Genomic DNA, 21,536 nt, shown 5'->3' with positions numbered 1-21,536 from the left:
GTATCCGGCAGCCCCCTGAGGATACTGTCTGAGGCTGGGCATCTGGAGAAAGCAGAGCTGGCCCTCAGTGTGAGGATACACCCTGACCACATCTGCTGGTACCTGTGCCAGAGAATCTTCCTTCCCACCTCCCTGAGTCTCTGGGATGTCCTGCTGTTTCTAGATGACAGACTGGTGATGGACTCATCAGATAGTGGCATTTTTCTCCACAGGGGACATGGTAGGACTTTATCAGCTCTCAGTCTCACCCACTTTATACCCTGTAGGGTGGCTCCTTTGAGAGGAAAAAAAGGGAATCTTTTTGTCCTTACTGAACAATGTCATCACTATTAATACCTGCTAAGGCCCTCCTCTCTATTTTTCTTTGCACTCCCTGTACATAAATCACTAAAGTGCTTACTTAGCAAACATATGTGTGAAATATTTAAAAACAAACCTTGAAAATGCTTGGCATTGCTGGCCAGAAAGGAGAGAAATGCAAATCAAACTAACACTGAGATTCACAACTCATCCCAGTTAGAATGACTACCATCAAGAATACCCACAACAGTGGAGCTGTGGCTCAAAGTGGTAGAGCACTAGCCTTGAGCAAAAGAGCTCAGGGACAGTGCCCAGGCCATGAGTTCAAGCTCCACAAACGCCACCAACAACAAAAGAATACAGACAACAACAGGTGCTAGCCAAGGATATAGACAAAACAAAAACAATAAAACACTAGTACACTTTTGGTGGGAATGTAAACTAGTACAACCACTCTAGAAATCAGTTTGGAGATTCCTCAAAAAACTCGACAGAGAAATATACTCTAATCCAAAAGCATTCTTGGGTATTTATCCAAAAGATTACAAGTCAGGATACAGTAAAGCCATGTGCACAACTACGTTCATTACTGCTCTGTTCACCATGGCCAAGGTACAGAAAGAGCCCAGATGCCCGTCAGTGGATGAATGGTGGTATCTGAGCACAATGGAACCCTATTCATCCACTAAGAAAAATGATATTAGATCATTTGCAAAGAAGGTGAAAAAAATCACATTAAGTGAAAAGTTTAGATCTAATTTATAAATATATATATGTAAACACATATGGGATTGCATGCAAGTGCATATAAATGTATCAACTTTAGTATGGTCTTTACAGAGGAGAATTCAAATGGTGAGATTCCTTACAAATACCAACTAACAATGAATACCAGAAAACTGGTATTTCAAAGACAAGGAAGGGAGGACACAGGAAAGGAGATAGAAGAATGAAGAAAGGAAAGAGGGAGAATGTAGTCATGATATTCAATGCACATTCTACAAAAATTAAGAAAATTGAGGGAAGAGGAGAGAGAGGCAGCATTGAGAGGGATGAGGGAGAATGATGAAAGGAATGCTGGGATATCAGTGAGCTTCTTGCTGTTGGGCCTTCATCTGGGATTGGAGCCAGACCTCTTCTCTTGGGAAGCCCTTTCCCTTCCTTCCCCCACCGTATGCTCCAGGCTTCTGACCCGGTCCACTGGCCTCTCTGCTCAAAACCCCAATTGAGAATATCAAGGTCACAAAAGGAAAATAAATTTACCAGCCCAGTGCTCTTTTCTTTGAAACCTACCAAATGAGAAACCATTTCCTACAGTGTCAAGTTTAAGTTCAAATCAACCATCTTCTAAATGTTGCATAAAATGTAATCGAATGTTCTTAAAGCAGGGAAATGCTAAGGTCAGCCTTTCTCCTATGGGCTGGCCATGCCACTCAGGGCAACACACACACACACACACACACACACACACACACACACACACACACACACGGCAAAAGCAGCCCCCAGGCTCCCTATAGTCTGGACCTGACTCTGTGAAATCCTAAAGACATGTGTCTTTCAGAAAGTAGCTCTTTCTCCATAGTCATCCCAAAGTAATTATTACTAGGTTTTGCCATTGTCCCTCCTGGCTAACGCCTCCATTTCCAAGGCTTGCATAGCTGATCAACTGTGAGGTACAGGGCCCAAGGCAGTCCCAGAGCCTCTCAGCATCCACACTTTCAGTCAAGCCCATCTGCAGAAAACATGTAAGAAATTCCAGTAGTTTCTCTCTGTAAACACTGGTGCATTGGCCTTGCTCTCCTGGGCTGTAACCTCTTTCCTTCTGTGTCTGCTTCTCAAACTCTGCCATAAATTCAAATGCCTCCTGCTCCTCTCTGGATTTCTTCCTCTCTTCCTCCAATAAATTGTCTCTTATAGTTTTGTCTTGCTGCCTTGCTCTGAATTTATACCTTTGTCTCAAAAAATGCCAGCGCTTCTAAAAATATTCCATTATTCCTAGAATAAGAATCACAGGCAATTTCTTTCTACAACTCGATTTCCTTCCTAATTTCTATAAGAAAGTTCTAGAACAAATGTTTCCTTAACCGCTTCATTCCCAAATTGTGCACTGGCTCTGTCACTTAACACTGAGGAGCCTCATCTTTCATGCTTGTGTTTTCCTATATGGTAGATTTGTTTAAAAATGAAAGGCCAGATGTGGTGGTGCACACCTATAATCCCAGTAAACTGGAAAAGCAGAGAACAGGAGGATCACAGTCCAAAGGCTGTCTTGGGCAAAGTTACCTAGATCCCCATCTCTATCCACAAGCTGGAGGAGGTGATTCATGCCTGTGATCCCATCTACTCAAGAATCATGGGTAGTAGGATCAAAACTAAAGGCACAAAAAATTGAGACCCTATCTAAAAAACAACTAAAGCAAAAAGAACTGGAGATGTGGTTCAAGTGGTAGAGTGCCTGCCTCAAAACTATGACAACCGCCAAAACAAACAAAAAGTGTGCCACATTCATTAATGTATTCATTCAACCAACAAAGAGCAAACAGAAGTCATCAGAGCAGAGTTGGGTCCTCCATCCTTAAGAAATTTATAATCAAGATTACACAGATTCAAAGGCAGCATCTGGTGATATACAAATTTCATGAAACAAAGCCACTATAAATTAAACGATGTGTAGTCAGCAATCTGTACTTCAGCCTCTACAGCTCAACTGATTAGTTACTGATCATCAGCTACATAGCCCACACCAATGAAGCATTGCTTTATTTTAGCATAGTATATACAGAGTAATGTGCCCAGCTTTCCCTAGAAAGCTGCTATGATCTTGAATGTGGAAATCAAGGCATGGTCTTATTCTCTAACATCTCTTTAACATCTCTAACATACTCTTTAACATCTGCTTTGCAAAGAAATTCATTCTCCATAGTCAACTTATTGGAAAAGAAACTTTGACCAGGTGCTAGTGGCTCATACCTCTAAGTCCTAGCTACTCAGGAGGCTGAGATCTGAAGATCACAGTTCAAAACCAGCTTTGTCAGGAAAAACTGGTAAGATTCTTATTGCCAATTAACTACTGACAAGCTGGACGTAGAAGTGTGGCTCAAGAGGTAGAACACTAGCCTTGTGCAAAAACAAAAACAAAAACAAAAACAAAAACCAACAAAAATATCAAGGACAAAGATCAGGCCTTGAGTTCAAGCCCCAGAACAGGTACCCCCAAAAAAGCCAGGAGCCAGTGACTCATGCCTGCAATCCTAGCTACTCGGGGGCTGAGATCTGAGGATCACAGTTCAAAGCCAGCCTGGGCAAAAATGTCCCCATGAGAGTCTTTTTTGTTGGTCATGGGGCTTGAACTCTGGGCCTAGGAACTGTCACTGAGCTTTTTTGCTCACAGCTAGCTCTAACACTTCCAGTTTTTGAGTAGTTAACTGGAGGTAAGAGTCTCTCAGGAACATTCCTGCCTGGACCCACGATCGATCTCAGCGCCTGCACCCCCACCCCGGCAGCTAGGATTACAAGCTTGAGCCACTGCCACCCTGCCTAGTGAGACTCTTATCTCCAATTAACCCCCAGAAAACCAGAAGTGGAGCTATGGCTCATAGCCTGGAGCAAAAGAGCTCAGGTACAGTGCCCAGTACCTGAGTTCAAGCCCCACAACCAAAAGGAAAATCACATTTTACTTATTACAGGATAAGCCTTAATAGGTCAGTGTCTCCTCCTACTCATTTAAGCCGTCCTGACTTCTACTTCTTGCCTGGATTGTGTTTGCAAAAACAAAAGATGATATTGCAATAAATACAAAGAACTTTAAAAGGAGATCTAGAAACCCAGCACTACAATAAGGGCCTGCCTATCACCACAGCCTAAATGTTTAGGAGAAGGTTAAAACTGAAGTTGAAGAATTGCGTATTTCTGAGTGCTCCGGTTCATTAAGCAGCCATTTTTTATTTCAAAGCCATTATATCAGAGTTATTTGCATTGCTACTGCATAAACTCTGAAATCACCTATATTTAAAAAATGTTTTATTGGGTTATTTTATTTCTACCCCAAAAGATGAATAATACACCTTCAATTTTGAAATGAAAATTTCTGGGAAACAAGTATTTAGTATACAAAAATTCACTTCCCTCACAGTCACACACACAAAATATCCAGACTGGAACTACATGCCTGCCCCTGGAATGGAGGTCCCCTGAAATGTCTACCTAGCATGTAAAGGCCCCAGGTTCACACCACAGCTGCAGGAGGAATGGAGGAATCTGTCTTCCAGAAAAAGACATTTTCAGCTACTAAATGGGATTCTCTCATAATTATTGTTGTCACTGCAGGTATCCAGAAAAAAGGAAAGGGAGAGAAAAAGAAACTATCCTATTAAGAATCAAGCAAGGGCTAGGGATATGGCCTAGTGGCAAGAGTGCTTGCCTCATATACGTGAAGCCCTGGGTTCAATTCCTCAGCACCACATATACAGAAAAAGGCCAGAAGTGGCGCTGTGGCTCAAGTGGCAGAGTGTTAACCTTGAACAAAAAGAAGCCAGGGACAGTGCTCAGGCACTGAGTCCAAGCCCCAGGATTGGTAAAAAAAAAAAAAAAAAAGAACAAAACCATTACTCATACCAAATAAAGGCTTACACTTTAAAACACACACACACACACACACACATTATTAAAAAAAAAGAATCAAGCAAAAATTGGAAGAAGTGTGGTTCAAATGGTAGTTGTACCAACCATTCCATCGTTACGTGTTTTCACACACAATGAGCTCACAGCTAAGCCCCTTGAGAGGGCTAGGGCCCTAGCATTGGATACCATACACCCACCCAAAGCCTGACCAGAGCAGACACCTACCACTTGCTTTAGATTCCGAGTAGGAAGGGCCATCATCAAAAGTGAAGATCTGGGACATGCTCTGGCCCAGGTAGGAGGGAGGCCCGTAGTATGAATGCATCCGGTACTGGGAGCTCATTGCATGGCGGTTCTCCGAGTTTTTCATCTGTAGAAGAAGGAAGAAAGAATGCTGTTAGGGTTTAAATATGCAATGTGACCCACAGGCTCTGTCCCCAGTCAGTGGCATGATTCGGGGACGTTCTAGAAGATGGGGTGTAGCTAGAAAAAGTAGGTCACTAGGGACTTCTCTCTGTCTCCCCCGCCCCCGACTGACTGTCTGTCCTTCCTATGCATGATGAGTGAGCTTCTCTGCTCCCCAACAAACTCCCTGCCATGACGTTCAGCATTATCCATGGCCCCAAAAAACCAAGGGAGCCTGCTGACCAAGGACTGAAACTAGAAGCCAAAATAGCTCTACTCCAAATTTTTTTCTTACGTGTCACAGTGACAGAAGCACTGACTGACATAAAAGCAGTAAGACCCAAGCTGCATTTCACATTTATTATAAGAAACACAGAACCCCCCCCTGGAGTGTCCTTAAAATTGGGACAATGCTCAGTTAACAAATCCTAAAGAGATCAGGGAAGTGGAGAAGAGGGATTCAGTACTTAGGAGCTACAATCTGCTGTGTGTCACCCAGTCTATACTGTCCCTGTAAGAATATATTTGGCTTGGTGCCAGTGGCTCACACCTATAATCTTATCTACTCAGGAGGCTAAGATCTGAGGACCAAAGTTCAAAACCAGCCTGGACAGGAAAGTCCTATCTCCAGTAAACTACCACAAAGTTGGAAGTGGAGCTATGGCTCAAGGGTAGAGCGCTAGCCTTGCTCAGGGAACATCGCCTAAGCACTGAGTTCAAGCTCTAGGATCAGTACACACAGACACACACATATACACATCCCCACCAACATCTCTACAAGATTGAACAAAAACCTGCAAACCCATGTACCAATAAGCTATTATCAACATTGCTATGCTGTGCTGGCTCCTGTCACTCAGTATCTAGTCCCACCTCCAATGCTTTCCTTTCCCTTTAGCCCAAGTGCTGGCGGGGTGGGGGTGGGTTGTGTGCTGTGGATTTTAAAGGTGATGCTGATTCTGCTAGAGTGTGGGTACAGAAGGAATAAGAAGGAAGCCGCAGGGTCAGCATTTGACACTGGATCTGGCAGTGATGTGTTTTTCTGGAAAACAGAATCCCTAGCTTTGCGATCACTCCTGACCTCTCATTCAAAGCTCAGAAGCTATGACACAGAATCTTAGAAAGGATTCACAACCTCATCTTTCCTGGCCTTCTGATGATCAAGGAAAGGCTGTTTCCAGAAATATCTAGAACTGCTGTTACCTGGATAAACTCTGATACAAAACTCTGAACTTTCCACTCAAGATCATATTTTCACACACACACAAAACAAAGCTAGGCTTCAATTACTGATATTGTCATTAAAAAATTAAACCCACATGGTGTTTGTTGTTGTTTTTGCTCTTTCCATTGCTGTAGGTCAAACCCCAGAGCTCATGCATGCAAGGCTAGCTTTCTATGGCTGACCTATACTGCCAGCCCAGCTATGATATTCTGGTATTCTGTCTAGCTCAGTGGTAAAGCACTGGCCTAGCAAGTGCAAAGTCATTGGTTTGATCCACAGCAGTGCAAAAAAATAAAAGAATCAACAACCACCACCACAACATAAAATGGAATTAATAAAAGTACAGATGTATTTCCTCTGATAGCTGTTGAGTTGGAAATCCCACACATTTTTTTTAAAATTAAATCTCATGTTTGTTTTTATTTAACAAAAACAACAAAAATAAGCTACCTGGCACCAGTTGCTTACATCTGTAATCCTAGTCACTCAGGCTGAGATCCAAGGATGATGATTCTAAGATAGCCTGGTCAGGAAAGTTCATGAGACTCTTATCTCCAATTAAGCACAGAAAAAGCCGGAAATGGAGCTGTGGCTCAAGTGGGTAGAGCACTAGTCTTGAGCAAAAAGAGCCCAGGGATAGCACCCAAACCCAGAGATCAAGCCCCGGGCTGGGGAAAAAAAAAAATTATGATTAGAACTAAGGAATAATTTTTTTTAACTCATTAGAATGTTACTTGGGTAGAGAAAACAATGCTAACTTAGCAGGACCTGGCAGATAAAATTAAGTATGAGCCCCCCCCCTCCCCTTAACACTTTTTTTGAACATCATTTCCCATGATACCCTGGCCTACGTGGCCTGTGAATGTGATGGCTTTGCCTGGTGGGAAGATCTTAAGTTCTTGATTTTCCATAATTTTGTGAGACTCTCTAAAAATTGGGGTTTGATTCTCCCAAAGCCGCTGTGTACTCTTGAGGGATGAATTCATGCCCCTTGGGAAAGCAAAGCAAATCCCTCACAGGTGGTCATTTCTCATCAAGTAAAGTTTTCCTAGGCAAGTTCATTTTATCCTTTCAAGTGTTTTCCAAAATATATACAGTGGCATCTCTTCTAGGCCAGTAACCACTTTCATTTCTAACTGTCCTATAAATCTTTACTAAATAAGAGGTCAAGCAGACTGACTGTACATGGAAAATGGCCAGAGGCAAAGAACGCATTGCCACCCTCCTGACAGTGCCTAGGTCAGAGGGCCCATCAAGGAGCCATGAAACCATTAAGAAGGAGGACAATCAATGGGTGTAGTTGACTATGCAGCAGGCAGTTATCAATTAGGTCCAGGCTTCTCAGTGCTCCCCATAATGGGAGCACAAATAGCGTGGGGTCTTTTAAACTGAGTAAATGGAGACAAGGATATATATATTAAGGCTGGGTGACGCCTGCAGCTCTGGAATGTTGTCCACGGATCACGAATCTGCAGGTCCCCAAACCTTACTATGGTGACAGGAGCTGAAAGCAACAATGCCCTTTCTCTCACACTTAGGAGCCTATGACCAAAGAAGGACCTTCTAAAGGCTCTTTTTAGTAACTGTTTATAACCATCAAATCTCCAACAGAACAGGGAAAGGGTACAAGTTCTGTGATGCTTTAAAAAAATTTTTTTCTATCTGTGTAGTTCTCCTAGAGCTCCTGAGGTTTCTTTTTCAGAGCCCTCAAATCTTCTTGGAAGTGCTGCCATGGTAACAACAAACTCCAGCATCTTCCAAGGGAAGAGTCAGTGATACAGTGTGTGTAATGAGCGCTGGATTAGCAGTGGGCCAATCCAAGCGCAGAAGACATAATACAAACAATGGTTCTTTCCTCTCTGGGCACCCCTCTCCTACCTCAGGATGGAGAGTATCTACAAGTCAGTTCTCCATGGAAAAGTCTTCTCAATTTTCCCATGAGCAAAGAAACACACAGGACTCGATGTGAAGGCTTTGAGAAACACCACATTTTCTTTTTTCACCATTAAGACTTCCACAAATCTTTTTTTTATAAAAATATACCTGACTAGGGATGGGATGTAGCTCATGGCAAAGTGCTTGCCTAGCAAATGCAACGTGCTGGGCTCAATCCCCAGTACCAAAAAAAAAGACAAAAATATCAGTTAAAAAACACATCTGACCAATGTGCATTAAAGACTCCACAACAGGAATCAGTAAGCTTTTTACCAAAAAGGGTAAAACAGTAAATATTTCAGGGTTTCAAGTCATGAAATCTCTAGGCAACTAGCAAACAAATGGGTCTGACTTGTGTCCCAATAAAACTGTGTGTGTGTGTGTGTGTGTGTGTGTGTGTGTGTGTGTGTGTGTGTACTGGTTTCTCAATCTTGATTCCCACTACAGTAAGGGAAGGAGGGGACCCACACAGACACCCACCTATACCCCTAGGAAACTGGATTTAACTTGTCTGGTATATTCTGATATGTCATGTCTCTACCCACCTGATGTGTATGAGACCCCGACACACATCTAAGTTTACTAAAAGTCAAGTTTGATCTTAGACTTGTCGGCTAAACTAAAGTTTACTAGGAAATGAAGACAATTTTGAAAGCACGCATAATGGGGCCTGAACTTAAGAGCCTCGGCACTGTCTCCGAGCTTCCCCGCCACCCCCTCAAGTGGTAGAGTGCTAACCACTTGAGCCACAGCTGTACTTCCAGGTTTGGGGTGATTAATTGGACTTTCCTACCCAGGCTGGCTTCAAGTCTCAATCTCACATCTCAGCCTCCCAAGTAGCTAGGTTTATAGTTATGAGCCACTGGTGCCAGGAAAAAACATGTTTATTTTTATTTTACTTTCTTTCCTGTTTTTAGAAAGCATCTAAAACAAAGTACTGTAAACTAGGAGATGAGTTATTTGTACTCAATCATCCAATATTCCCCATGAATCCTCAAGATCACTGAGCTACTTCAGCAAAAGAAGAGAGATTAAAAAAAGATCAGGGGGAAAAAGAAAAACAAAAACCAGGTGCCACTGGCTCAGGCCTGTAATCCTAGCTACTCAGGAGGCTGAGATCTGAGAATCACAGTTTGAACCCAACCCAGGCAGGAAAGTCCATGAGATTCGCAGCTACAACAAATCACTCGGGAAAAGCTGGAAGTGGCACTGGGGCTCTAGTGGTAGAACACTAGCCTTGAGCAAAAGAAGCTCAGCAATAGCATCCAGGCCCTGAGTTCAAGCTCCAGGACCCGCACAAAAAGGAAAACAAAACAAGATCGGATTCCATTTGATGATCAACTTTAGTGACATCCTACTGAAAGAATAATCCAAAAAGAATCTACACACAAAGGCCTATGAGGAAGAGTTGTCCTGCATTTCTGAAAGCATGCAGAATGTTAAAACAGAATCACAGTTTTCCCAGAGAGCTCAGGGAAAGGTATAATAGAGGGTGAAGTACCATTTTGAATCACTTCCTACTCCTGCTAACTTTTAAAAAAAAATCACAATTCAGCTACTTTGGGCTTTTATGAAATGGGTAAATGATGAAGCTTTTGAAACAGCATCTTAATGCAACAGCTCTCCATTGGGAGCAGTCCCATCTCCAGGGGGACAAGTGGCTGTCTAGAGACACTTTAAATTATCACAGCCAGGGAGAGGGGAGTGCTTGGCTCCTAGTGGTACAAGCCAAGGAGTCTGGCATCCTCTGGAAATGCCTAGGATGGTCCCCTGCACAACAAGTTTCCAACAGCTCCTCAGCAACAAGGTCAAGAAACCTGGATTTACAGTAACCCAGAGCTCCCTTGGCTCGGCGCCGTACCTCCAGCTAAAAGAAAACAACAAACAAGGAGGGACCATTCCGTTTTACATATTTTTTTTCCTTTATTCAATGTTATTTTGTTTCTCCTCATCATTATATGTTAAAAAAACGATCAAGAGGGGCTGGGGATATAGCCTAGTGGCAAGAGTGCCTGCCTCGGATACACGAGGCCCTAGGTTTGATTCCCCAGCACCACATATACAGAAAACGGCCAGAAGTGGCGCTGTGGCTCAAGTGGCAGAGTGCTAGCCTTGAGCGGGAAGAAGCCAGGGACAGTGCTCAGGCCCTGAGTCCAAGGCCCAGGACTGGCCAAAAAAAAAAAAAAAGATCAAGAAAGTAAGATTTAAAAAGCCCTGGATCCCACTGAATTCTGCTTGCTGCTGTTATTAGCATGTAGTAGCTGATAACCAAGAGGCCCAAGCTGCTGGGCACCCCTGGCTCACACTTGTAATCTTAGTTTTTCAGGAGGCCAATCTCTGAGAATCATAGTTTGAAACCATCTTAGATAAACAAATACAAGAGATTCTGAGCTCGGATTGATTAGCTGGGAAAAAGATGGAAATGAGTTCAAGTCCCTGGTATCAACACACAGGAAGAGGAAGAGGAAGAGGAGGAGGAGGAGGAGGAGGAGGAAGGTGGGAGGAGGAAGAGGAGGGGGAGGAGGAGGAGGGAGGAGGAGGGGGAGGAGGAGGGGGGGGAGGAGGAGGAGGAGGAGGAGGAGAGGAGGAGAGGAGGAGAGGAGGAGGAAGGAGGAAGGAGGAAGGAGGAGGAGGAGGAAGGAGGAAGAGGAGAAGAAAGAAAGAAAGAAAGAAAGAAAGAAAGAAAGAAAGAAAGAAAGAAAGAAAGAAAGAAAGAAAGAAAGAAAGAAAGAAAGAAAGAGAAAGAAAGAAAGAAAGAAAGAAAGAAAGAAAAGAAAGAGAAAGAAAGAAAGAAAGAGGGCTGGGGATATAGCCTAGTGGCAAGAGTGCCTGCCTCGGATACACGAGGCCCTGGGTTCGATTCCCCAGCACCACATATACAGAAAACGGCCAGAAGCGGCGCTGTGGCTCAAGTGGCAGAGTGCTAGCCTTGAGCGGGAAGAAGCCAGGGACAGTGCTCAGGCCCTGAGTCCAAGGCCCAGGACTGGCCAAAAAAAAAAAAAAAGATCAAGAAAGTAAGATTTAAAAAGCCCTGGATCCCACTGAATTCTGCTTGCTGCTGTTATTAGCATGTAGTAGCTGATAACCAAGAGGCCCAAGCTGCTGGGCACCCCTGGCTCACACTTGTAATCTTAGTTTTTCAGGAGGCCAATCTCTGAGAATCATAGTTTGAAACCATCTTAGATAAACAAATACAAGAGATTCTGAGCTCGGATTGATTAGCTGGGAAAAAGATGGAAATGAGTTCAAGTCCCTGGTATCAACACACAGGAAGAGGAAGAGGAAGAGGAGGAGGAGGAGGAGGAGGAGGAAGGTGGGAGGAGGAAGAGGAGGGGGAGGAGGAGGAGGGAGGAGGAGGGGGAGGAGGAGGGGGGGAGGAGGAGGAGGAGGAGGAGGAGAGGAGGAGGAGGAGAGGAGGAGAGAGGAGGAAGGAGGAAGGAGGAAGGAGGAGGAGGAGGAAGGAGGAAGAGGAGAAGAAAGAAAGAAAGAAAGAAAGAAAGAAAGAAGAAAGAAGAAAGAAAGAAAGAAAGAAAGAAAGAAAGAAAGAAAGAAAGAAAGAAAGAAAGAAAGAAAGGGGGCTGGGGATATGGCCTAGTGGCAAGAGTGCTTGCCTCGTATACAGGAGACCCTGGGTTCAATTCCCCAGCACCACATATACAGAAAACGGCCAGAAGCGGCGCTCAAGTGGCAGAGTGCTAGCCTTGAGCAAAAAGAAGCCAGGGACAGTGCTCAGGCCCTGAGTCCAAGCCCCAGGACTGGCCAAAGAAAGAAAGAAAGAAAGAAAGAAAAAGAGAGAAAGAAAGAAAGAGAGAAAGAGAGAAAGAAAGAAAAGAAAGAAAGAAAGAAAGAAAGAAAGAAAGAAAGAAAGAAAGAAAGAAAGAAAGAAAGAAAGAAAGAAAGAAAAGAAAAGAAGCAACATATCCAAGTTGGTTTAAGTTTGAATTTCCAAATTCCCCAAAGGGTGAGAAAGTCTGTGATAATGGGCCAAAACAAACAAGCAAATGAACAAAACTATACTGATGGGGCTTTTCCAGAAGAACTCGAAGAACTCAAGAAAAAGAACAAAATCCATGTTTGGAATGAAAAATAAAACTGTGACTGGGCACTGATGGCTCATGCCTATAAACCTAACTACTACTCAGGAGGCTGAGATGTGAGGAACCAAGTTCTAAGCCAGTCCAAGCAAACAAAATCCTTGAGACTCCTAATTCTAACTAACCACCAGAAAACTGAGAAGTAGAGTTGTGGCTCAAAGTGGTAGAGTGCTAGCTTTGAGCAAAAGAGCTCAGGCACAGTGCCCAAGCCCGGAGTTAAAGCCCCATGACCAACAAAACAAACAAACAAAAATGAGTGAAAGAGTCCTAAAACACACCATGAAAAAATAAAGCAAGTTATCCATAAATACAAAACCAAATCCAACCAAGAGAACATAAAGCCAGCTGTCTATCAACTTCCGGAAGTCCTGGAGAATATGGAGCAGAACCCATTGGAACTTAGAATCAACTGGAAGGAACAGACACCTCAAAGAATGTAGAGATTACACTTGGATTTAGAGATGGTCCACTGTGCTTGTCTTTATGAGGGGTGGGGGGTGAAATGGGCTGTAATGGTGCTACATTTTAAAAATGCAAATGAATTCTTTCCACTGGGTTGCTCAGTCATTTTTCATAGTAGTGCTTGTCAAGAACAGCTTATTTCTCTTACACTAGATTCCCCAAATGCAGAACTGCTATTCTTTATAAGGCCCTGGAATAACTTGGCTATTTTTTTCTACTAATGGTAAATAATACGGCCAAGTGCAGTGATACACATCTGTAAATCCTAGCACTTGGCGGGGGGAGGAGGGCAGACATAGAAAAATCACTTGAGCCATGAGTTTAAAGACTAGGATGGGCAAAATAGCAAGACTCCCATCTGGAAAAAAAAAAAAAAGAAAGAAACAAGCAGCAGCTAAAGGATGATGGAAGGAACAGAATGAAAGAGAATAAAAAATAGTCGAGACTTCATTGCCCACTGGAACAAGGGCTGTTTCATGGAACTTTGTGTTTTCTGAGTGTATATTTCTGTAACAACATGCTGAATCCCAGCTTCTTAGTCTAATGAAAGACACTGATGTATCAAATCAGAGTAAAGTATACTTAGAAAAAGCTAAGTGTTATCAAACATTTCCTTTTCTTGGAATCTGGAAGATCTTGATGCATTTCAAGGGTTTCACAAAAGACAGGATGAGTAATGTTCTGGGTTTGATCCCCAATACCAAAACAAGAAAAAACAAAACAAAACACAAAAGTCAGGGTGAGGATTGATCCTGTGAACCTGATCGTGAGCAACCATCTCTGGTTGAAACTAGCTCCTTGCCTGCCTCCTCTTTAACAATTGGTGCAGAATCTTCCTCTGTCCCCGTGCCAGAAACTTTCATTTGTCTGATTCACAATCTAAAATTCAGACCTGACTTCTCAACAGAACTCATGCATAGCTGGGCATAAAAACAAGCTACTTTACATGAAAATGAACACGAAACAGCATCAGGAAACAGATGGGAGAAAGTGATGTGGAAAAGTTGGGATGAATTTCTGGTTAATAGTTATCTAGACCTAGCACCTCCACTCTGGCTCACCCATCAAATCTCTAAAGATCTTTGTATACCCTCTCTTCAGATTTGTGGAGCAAGTCTGAGAAGCCATTGGTTACTGACTACGGGAAAGTAGAAAATTAGCACTTACTGGGAAACAGGAAAGAACAGACTTGCTATCTCAATTAGTCATAATTTAATAAATCATCATCACACAAAGAAATTGCTCAGAGAGATGCAAGTAACTAGGTTCTGATTTAAGGGAGCTTTCTGGAAAAGCTCTTGGTCTGCCTCAAACCACAGTCCTTCAATAGATGTGATCTGCTTATTTTACAGAGCAACTCACTAATATTGGCATTTTGTCAACTCTTCATTTTTTTTCTGCTTCTGCAGCAAATATAAAAACTTTCTTGGGGGAGGGCAGCCTGGAAAGGAGAAAAGATGGACATGACCACCATCAGAAACTTTGATTTTTAGGACCAGAAACAAGAGAAGCTTCTATATCTGTTCCTACCTTGATAGACAAACTTAATTAACCTTTGCTACTCTGTTCCAACCTACTGTTTTAGACAAAGCTAGTGACCCGGAAACAATGTGTTACCATCAAAATCTGTACAGCGGCGACATGGAGAGATATAGCCCTATCAGCAGTATTGGGAAATAAGCCACTTGGATTAGCTGCTCTAAGAAATATGGATTATATTCATGTCACACATGAGCTGTCAGAAACATTAGGATACTTTTAGCATAAATCAGCAGTGTGTGGAGGGGAATCTTTTGAGGACTGAACATGACAGACTGCCTGTAGGGCAAGGTGAGACGGTCAGGAGACACCTCCCAAACAGAAGCACATACTCAACTCTCTCTCACACTTTCCCCGAACTGTTTAAAGACCCCCATGCAGGCTGGTGGTGGCCATCAAGGCCATCATGGAAGGAGCTTATCTCCATGCAATACAACTGACAAGAATGATGGAAAGTAGGCACACAGAAGTGTGTGCATGCTTGTGTGTGTGTGTGTACACAGAAACAGGCCAGAATTTCCAGGTCTCACTCAAGAAGCCTTTCTGTCTTACTCAGAAGGTAAGACCCCTGCACTAGGCAAAGGCCAGCCCCTTCTCACCAGCTAATGCCAAGGGATTTCATCCCCCTAGGCCTCTGTTTCCCTAGATGGAATAGGAGGTATGAGGCCCAGCACCCTGATGCTGACCAATCTCAATCCTGTTTGCCTCATCCAGTTCCCTCATGGGTGGTCACACCCATAGACTCTCCTCTCAGTGTGCTACCAAATGACTCAAATAACAACCCCAAACAAAAAACGCCCTATTCCACACAAATCATTTTAAGTATCAACAATATTTTGATATTAGAGAGAAAAATCAGTTCCTTGAAGTTGTACTACTTTTCGAATTTTAATAAGTTGAAAAGCCAATTCAAAGTCCTACCCTGTCATTAACAACACATTAACACACATACACATACAATGCACACACATATGCATACAGGGTAGGGTAGGGGAAAGCTTCTTCCATTTTCTAGTCAAGACCCAGGTTGTCTGTGAAAAATGAGACTGCCAGAAAGAATGCTTGTGAGAAGGAATGTAATGAGGGGGGGAAAAAAAGAAAAGAAAAGCTGAAAAGCTGAGCATGGTGGCACATGCCTATAATCCCAACTATGTGGAAGGCTGGGCCTAGACAAAACCACAGGACTGAAACATTACTAAAGGAAAAAAAGCTGTGGTCTGACTCAAGTGCTAGAGTACCTGCTTAGCAATCATGAGGGCCTGTGTTCGAACCTCAGTACTGCCAAAGGATAAAATAAAAGCTTAAAATAACACCTTTTGCTAGATGCCAGTGGCCCATACCTATCATCCAAGCTACTCAGGAGGCTGAGATCTACAGAATCACAGTTCAAAGACAGCCCAGGCAGGAAAAGTCTATGAGACTCTTAATCTCCAATTAACCAACAAAAATGAGAAGTGGAGTTATGGCTCTCAAGTAGTAGAATGCTAGCCTTGAGAAAAAAAAAAATCTTAGGGCTAGGGCTAGGCTTGGCGGTGGTAGAGTGCTTGCCTAGCATGTGTGAAGCCCTGGGTTCAATTCCTCAGTATCACATAAACAGAAAAGGCAGAAAGTGGTGCTGTGACTCAAATTGATAAGAGTGCTAGCCTTGAGCAAAAGAAGCTTAAGGACAGTGCCTAGGTGCTGAGTTCAAGCCCCAGGACTGGAGGGAGGGTGCGGGGGGGGGGGGGGGAGGAAGACATCTCAGGGAGAACACCCAAGTCCAGAGTTTAAGCCTCAGGACCAGCATCAAAACAAAAACAAACAAAAGAACACCTTTGTACCTGATTTCCAATCGCCTATGACTGACCTCCCTCCAGGGGATGTCCATTTGTAGGACGCCTCCCCCATCCCCACAAGACCCAGGCTATACACTAAGGAAGGATTGCTGGCTCAACCTGTTCCAAGTGCAGGAGAATTTTAAGATAAAACCCATTCGAAGTCAGTGTGCTCTTCACTGTCACCAGGCACTGACAATCCTAAACAACAGGGGTCATAAATACACCTTGTGGCCCTGTTTGCCTGAACACCCTATACAGAACCCATCTTTCTACAAGTCATCATACCTTGTCCCCAGGAAACCTCCACACACTGGTAACAACAGACGGAAAATTATTGTGTCTTGGTTCTCTTTCCTCAGTGGTTCCATTGTAACAAGCCTGAACAGGCATTCACCAAGAATAATCAGTGAGTGAAGGAATAAATAAAGGAGTTTCTCCTACATGTTCTGTCACTTGCTAGATATTAACACACACACACACACACACACACACACACACACACACACACACACTTGTTCTTTCTTTATTTATTTTTTTGGCAGTCCTGGGCCTTGGACTCAGGGCCTGAGCACTGTCCCTGGTTTCTTTTTGCTCAAGGCTAGTAGCACTCTGCCACTTGAGCCACAGTGCCCCTTCTGGCCGTTTTCTATATATGTGGTGCTAGGGAGTAGAACCAAGGGCTTCATGTAGAGGAGGCAAGCACTCTTGCCACTAGGCCATATTCTCAGCCCACACATTTGTTCTTTTCCTCTCGTATTTCTAATATGGTATTAAAAAGACTTGTCTTCTGTTATGCATTCCATTTATTTGGGTCATTATTCAAATAAGGAACGCTTAACTGACTAAATAAATGTGGACTTCCAAGGAATTTGGGAATAGCTCTTTCTAAAAAGTCCCTTGTTTTTATATCATATTCACATCTACTTAGCAGGAGAAAAAAAAAGTGAAAAGGGCAAATGTAAATAGATGCAAGTTTGGCCCCCAGCCCAACCAGATCAAATCTGAAAGCTTTCAAACATGGTGATCTAATTATCTAATTTTCAAGCACATTACAGAATTCCCAAAAGGCTGTTATTATTTCCTAACCCGTAACAACCTGGTAGTGACTGTTAATAGACTTCATTCCAACTGTAATTCAATGATGCAGTAGTCTCTGGAGTACAGCAGCTTTTCATGAGATTTTCCAAGTCAGTCCAGATCAAACTGAACTCATAGAAGAACGGAAATTATCAGTAGGACAACCTGGGAATCTCAGACAAACATGAAGATGCATCCGAATGCTGGGCTAGATTTATCTCCCCTGGCGTGGGGAGGCTAAGCTTACTCTCTTATCTGTGCTCCCTTTCTCACCCTCTCCCCTGGCTGCCCGACCAGCAGGCAGGCCAAGGTGGAGTGGGGGAGCTAGGGTAGGCCTCAGGTGCACGTAGCCGAACGAGATCCCCTTTCCTCCCTCCTTACCCACGAAGGAAGCCAGGCGCACACGGAGTCTCAGAGAAGGCTTCAAGAGCAATCTGGTTTAATAGGGGAGTGGCTAACAGTTAATATAGTAATGCTGACGAGAAAAGGGGTGATAAACCAGGAGCTGGCGATAGGCTGACGAGCTTGTCCTAGGACCCCTTCATGGGCTAACGTCACTCCCATAGGACCACCCCCTGGGCAAAGCCCGCGAAAAGGGGAGCACAAGTGCTAGCTGGCGAGAAGTTGGGGGGGCTGGTCACAAAGCTACCCCTTCTGGTTCTAGACCCAGAGAGGTGTGGCTTGCTTCCACACTGCCCCAGGGCTGGGCGAAGGGCAAAGTCTCGGGATAGCTCTCCTTGCCCTTCCCCCCTCAAGGCCAAAGCTGAATCCCCAACACCCCAAGATCTGGTCCATGTCAATCTCCCAGGATGCTCCTGGACCACCTCAGGCAGGCTGAGGAAGCAATTCCTTAGGATGTTCCAGGTCTGGTTCCTGTTCTTCTCTTAAGTCAAACTTGCCTGCTCTGCTCCCCAGTGCCTCAGGCTTCCAGAGGCCAGTTCAACTTTGTTCTGGAATCCATCTGTGTTTCACTAACTTAACTGTGAAAATGTCCTCCTCTCATACTGTGGTAGCTACTAATATTCCTCAGCATCTGAAATGCCTGTCACTTATGTCCCCTGGTTTTGATTGCAGACAAAACCACAGATAAGACATTTTTGCTTAACCCTTCTTATCTGAATAATACACTAAGAACATATATTAGAACTGTATTCAGCCGAGCACTGGTGACTTAGGTCAGTAATTCTAGCTACTCAGGAGACTGAGATCTGAGGATCGCTGGAAGCCAGTCCAAGTAGAAAAGTTTATGAAACTCCTATCTCTAATTTACCACCAGAAAACCAGAAGTGGTACTATGGCTCAAAGCACTGGCCTTGAGCAAAAGAGCTCAGGGACATCACTCAGGCCCTGAGTTCAAGCCCCAAGACTGGCAAAAAACAGAAACAAAATCTGTATTGATAAGGGAGAATGTCAGGATTTCTGTTTCTATGAAATGATTGTCGGGCTGGGAATATGGCCTAATGGCAAGAGTGCTTGCCTCCTACACATGAAGCTCTCAGTTCGATTCCCCAGCACCACATATATGGAAAATGGCCAGAAGGGGCGCTGTGGCTCAGGTGGCAGAGTGCTAGCCTTGAGTGGGAAGAAGCCAGGGACGGTGCTCAGGGGCTGAGTCCAAGGCCCAGGACTGACCCAAACAAAAACAACAACAACAAAAAAAAACCTGAACAACTAATATGTATCACTTAAGTCTATAAAGTCTAAAAGGTAAAAAATAAAACCTAAAAAAAAAAGAAATGATTGTCTGTAGAAATTCCAAAATAAACTATAAAGCTATTACAATTACTGAGTTTATAAAAACATGGGGGAGAACCAAAGAAGGGATGACACTGACCAAGAAGCATTGTACTCATAATCTGACTTAGGGAATTATAGCCCGTCTATACAACTACTTAATAATAACTAATTAAGATAAAAATTTAACTAAATTAAAATTTAATGACTTAAAATAAAAAACACAAAGAAGGTGACCAGATATAAAAATACATGCAGCACATGATAGCATCAGAACAGATATAAAAGGAATCTTTCAAGCATCCATAGAAATGTATGCATCTGGGTTTTCCCATTAAGAAACAAAACTGTAGGACTGGAGGTACGACTCAAGAGGTCTCTACAGCACTTGCCCAGCAAACCAAAGCCCTGGGTTTAATCCTCAGTACTAACAAAAAAAATTAAAAACAAAACAAAAAAGTGTTTAAAAATAAAAACAAATTATGGCAGACATACAGGTACAAGCCTATAATCCAAATGGCTTGGGAGGGGCTGGGGATATAGCCTAGCGGCAAGAGTGCCTGCCTCGGATACACGAGGCCCTAGGTTCGATTCCCCAGCACCACATACACAGAAAACGGCCAGAAGCGGCGCTGTGGCTCAAGTGGCAGAGTGCCAGCCTTGAGCGGGAAGAAGCCAGGGACAGTGCTCAGGCCCTGAGTCCAAAGCCCAGGACTGGCAAAAAAAAAAAACAAACAAAAAAAAACCAAATGGCTTGGGAGGCAGAGATGGGGAGGGGATTGTGATTTGAAGCCAACCTGAGTAAAGATTTTCTCCAGTCTCCAACTCATCAATAGCTAGGTATGATGCCATGCATGGCCTATTACCCCCAGCTATGGGGGAAGCACAATGATTGGGCACTGTGCTGTGGGCCTGTGATTCCTAGGGATACAGGACACAAGGCCAGAATCACAGCCCAGACTGGCTTGGGCATAAAGGGAGACCCTAGCTCAAAAAGAACCAATGCAAGACTGGAGGCATGGTTCAAGTGCCATAGGAGAATGAAAACACCAAAGTAAAAGAGCAATGTAAGAAAGGACTGGAGGGGCTGGGGATATGGCCTAGTGGCAAGAGTGCCTGCCTCGGATACACGAGGCCCTAGGTTCGATTCCCCAGCACCACATATACAGAAAACGGCCAGAAACGGCACTGTGGCTCAAGTGGCAGAGTGCTAGCCTTGAGCGGGAAGAAGCCAGGGACAGTGCTCAGGCCCTGAGTCCAAGGCCCAGGACTGGCAAAAAAAAAAAAAAAAAGAAAGGACTGGAGGTATGGCTCAAGTGGTAAAGCACTCGCTTACCAAGTGCAAGGTGTGGTGTTCAACCCACAGTATCAACAAAAACAAAACAGCAACAAAAAATTGTATCTATAAGCCTAAGACAAATATCCTATCTATTTTCCATGCTTTCTTCCTGAGAAATTGCTTTAAAAATTTTAATTGGGTTTGTCCTTACAAATTCATAGACTGCTTAAAGATACTGCTAGGTTTTGTTTGTGAAGGAAAAGGTCAGTCAATTTCTGCCCACCAACACAGAGTAGCTAATAATTAGTTTTGCTTTAATTAATGAGAGGTCTGGTTAGTTTTCCTGCTGGTGATGATGTAAAGTTATGGGACGGACAGCTTCATAGACACATCACAGGACTGTAGAATGAGCACCTTGTTACTGTAAGATCAGATCTCCTTTGTCTTAAAAACTGAAGTGGTTTTTACATCCTACTGCCTTCTCCCAAACCTACCTTCTCATGTGTGTGTATGTTGTGTACACGTGTGTGCACACGTATATACATTAGTACTGCGGCTTGAACTCAGGCTCTCACACTCAACCTTTTCCACTCATGGATAGCACTATCATTTGAACCACATCTTCACTTCCAGTTTTTAGCTGGTTAATTGGAGATAAAGAGTCTTTATTAGATTTATCTGCCTGGGTTTACTTTGAACCACAATTTTTAGCTCTTAGCCTCCCAAAGAGCTGGTATTATAGGCATAGGCCACCTGGTACCCAGTTCAATTCTTTAAATGGCAGAATATTTGCAAACTGGACCAAGTGGCCCAGGTATGCAACTCCAGTGTGTGGGAAGCAGAAGCAGGAAGATTGAGAGTTTGAGGTCTGCCTTAACTACATAGTAAGATCCTGTCTCAAAAAGAAAAAAAGAAACATATGAAAATGATCATCATTCACTAACTGCTTTCCCTGGAAATGGGGTTAGTTTAATATAGCCTCATCTCACTCCCTTCTGAGGAGAGGGCCTGGCCACCTCCGCAGAGCCCATACTATAATGGGCCAC

General features: G+C 43.5%; 1 protein-coding gene across 1 annotated transcript in view; it reads right to left on the bottom strand.

The window, feature by feature from the left end:
• Dmrt1 (doublesex and mab-3 related transcription factor 1) overlaps positions 1 to 21,536 on the bottom strand; it is a 98,324-nt gene that overhangs the window by 34,773 nt on the left and 42,015 nt on the right. Inside the window, exon 4 of the mRNA XM_048351789.1 lies at positions 5,149 to 5,293. Coding sequence (XP_048207746.1) covers positions 5,149 to 5,293 — 145 coding nt within the window. The remainder of the gene's footprint in view (positions 1 to 5,148; positions 5,294 to 21,536) is intronic.

The sequence above is a fragment of the Perognathus longimembris genome, chromosome 1 (assembly GCF_023159225.1).
Source record: "Perognathus longimembris pacificus isolate PPM17 chromosome 1, ASM2315922v1, whole genome shotgun sequence".
Lineage (NCBI taxonomy): Eukaryota > Metazoa > Chordata > Mammalia > Rodentia > Heteromyidae > Perognathus > Perognathus longimembris.
This window is presented reverse-complemented; position numbering and strand designations above follow the sequence as displayed.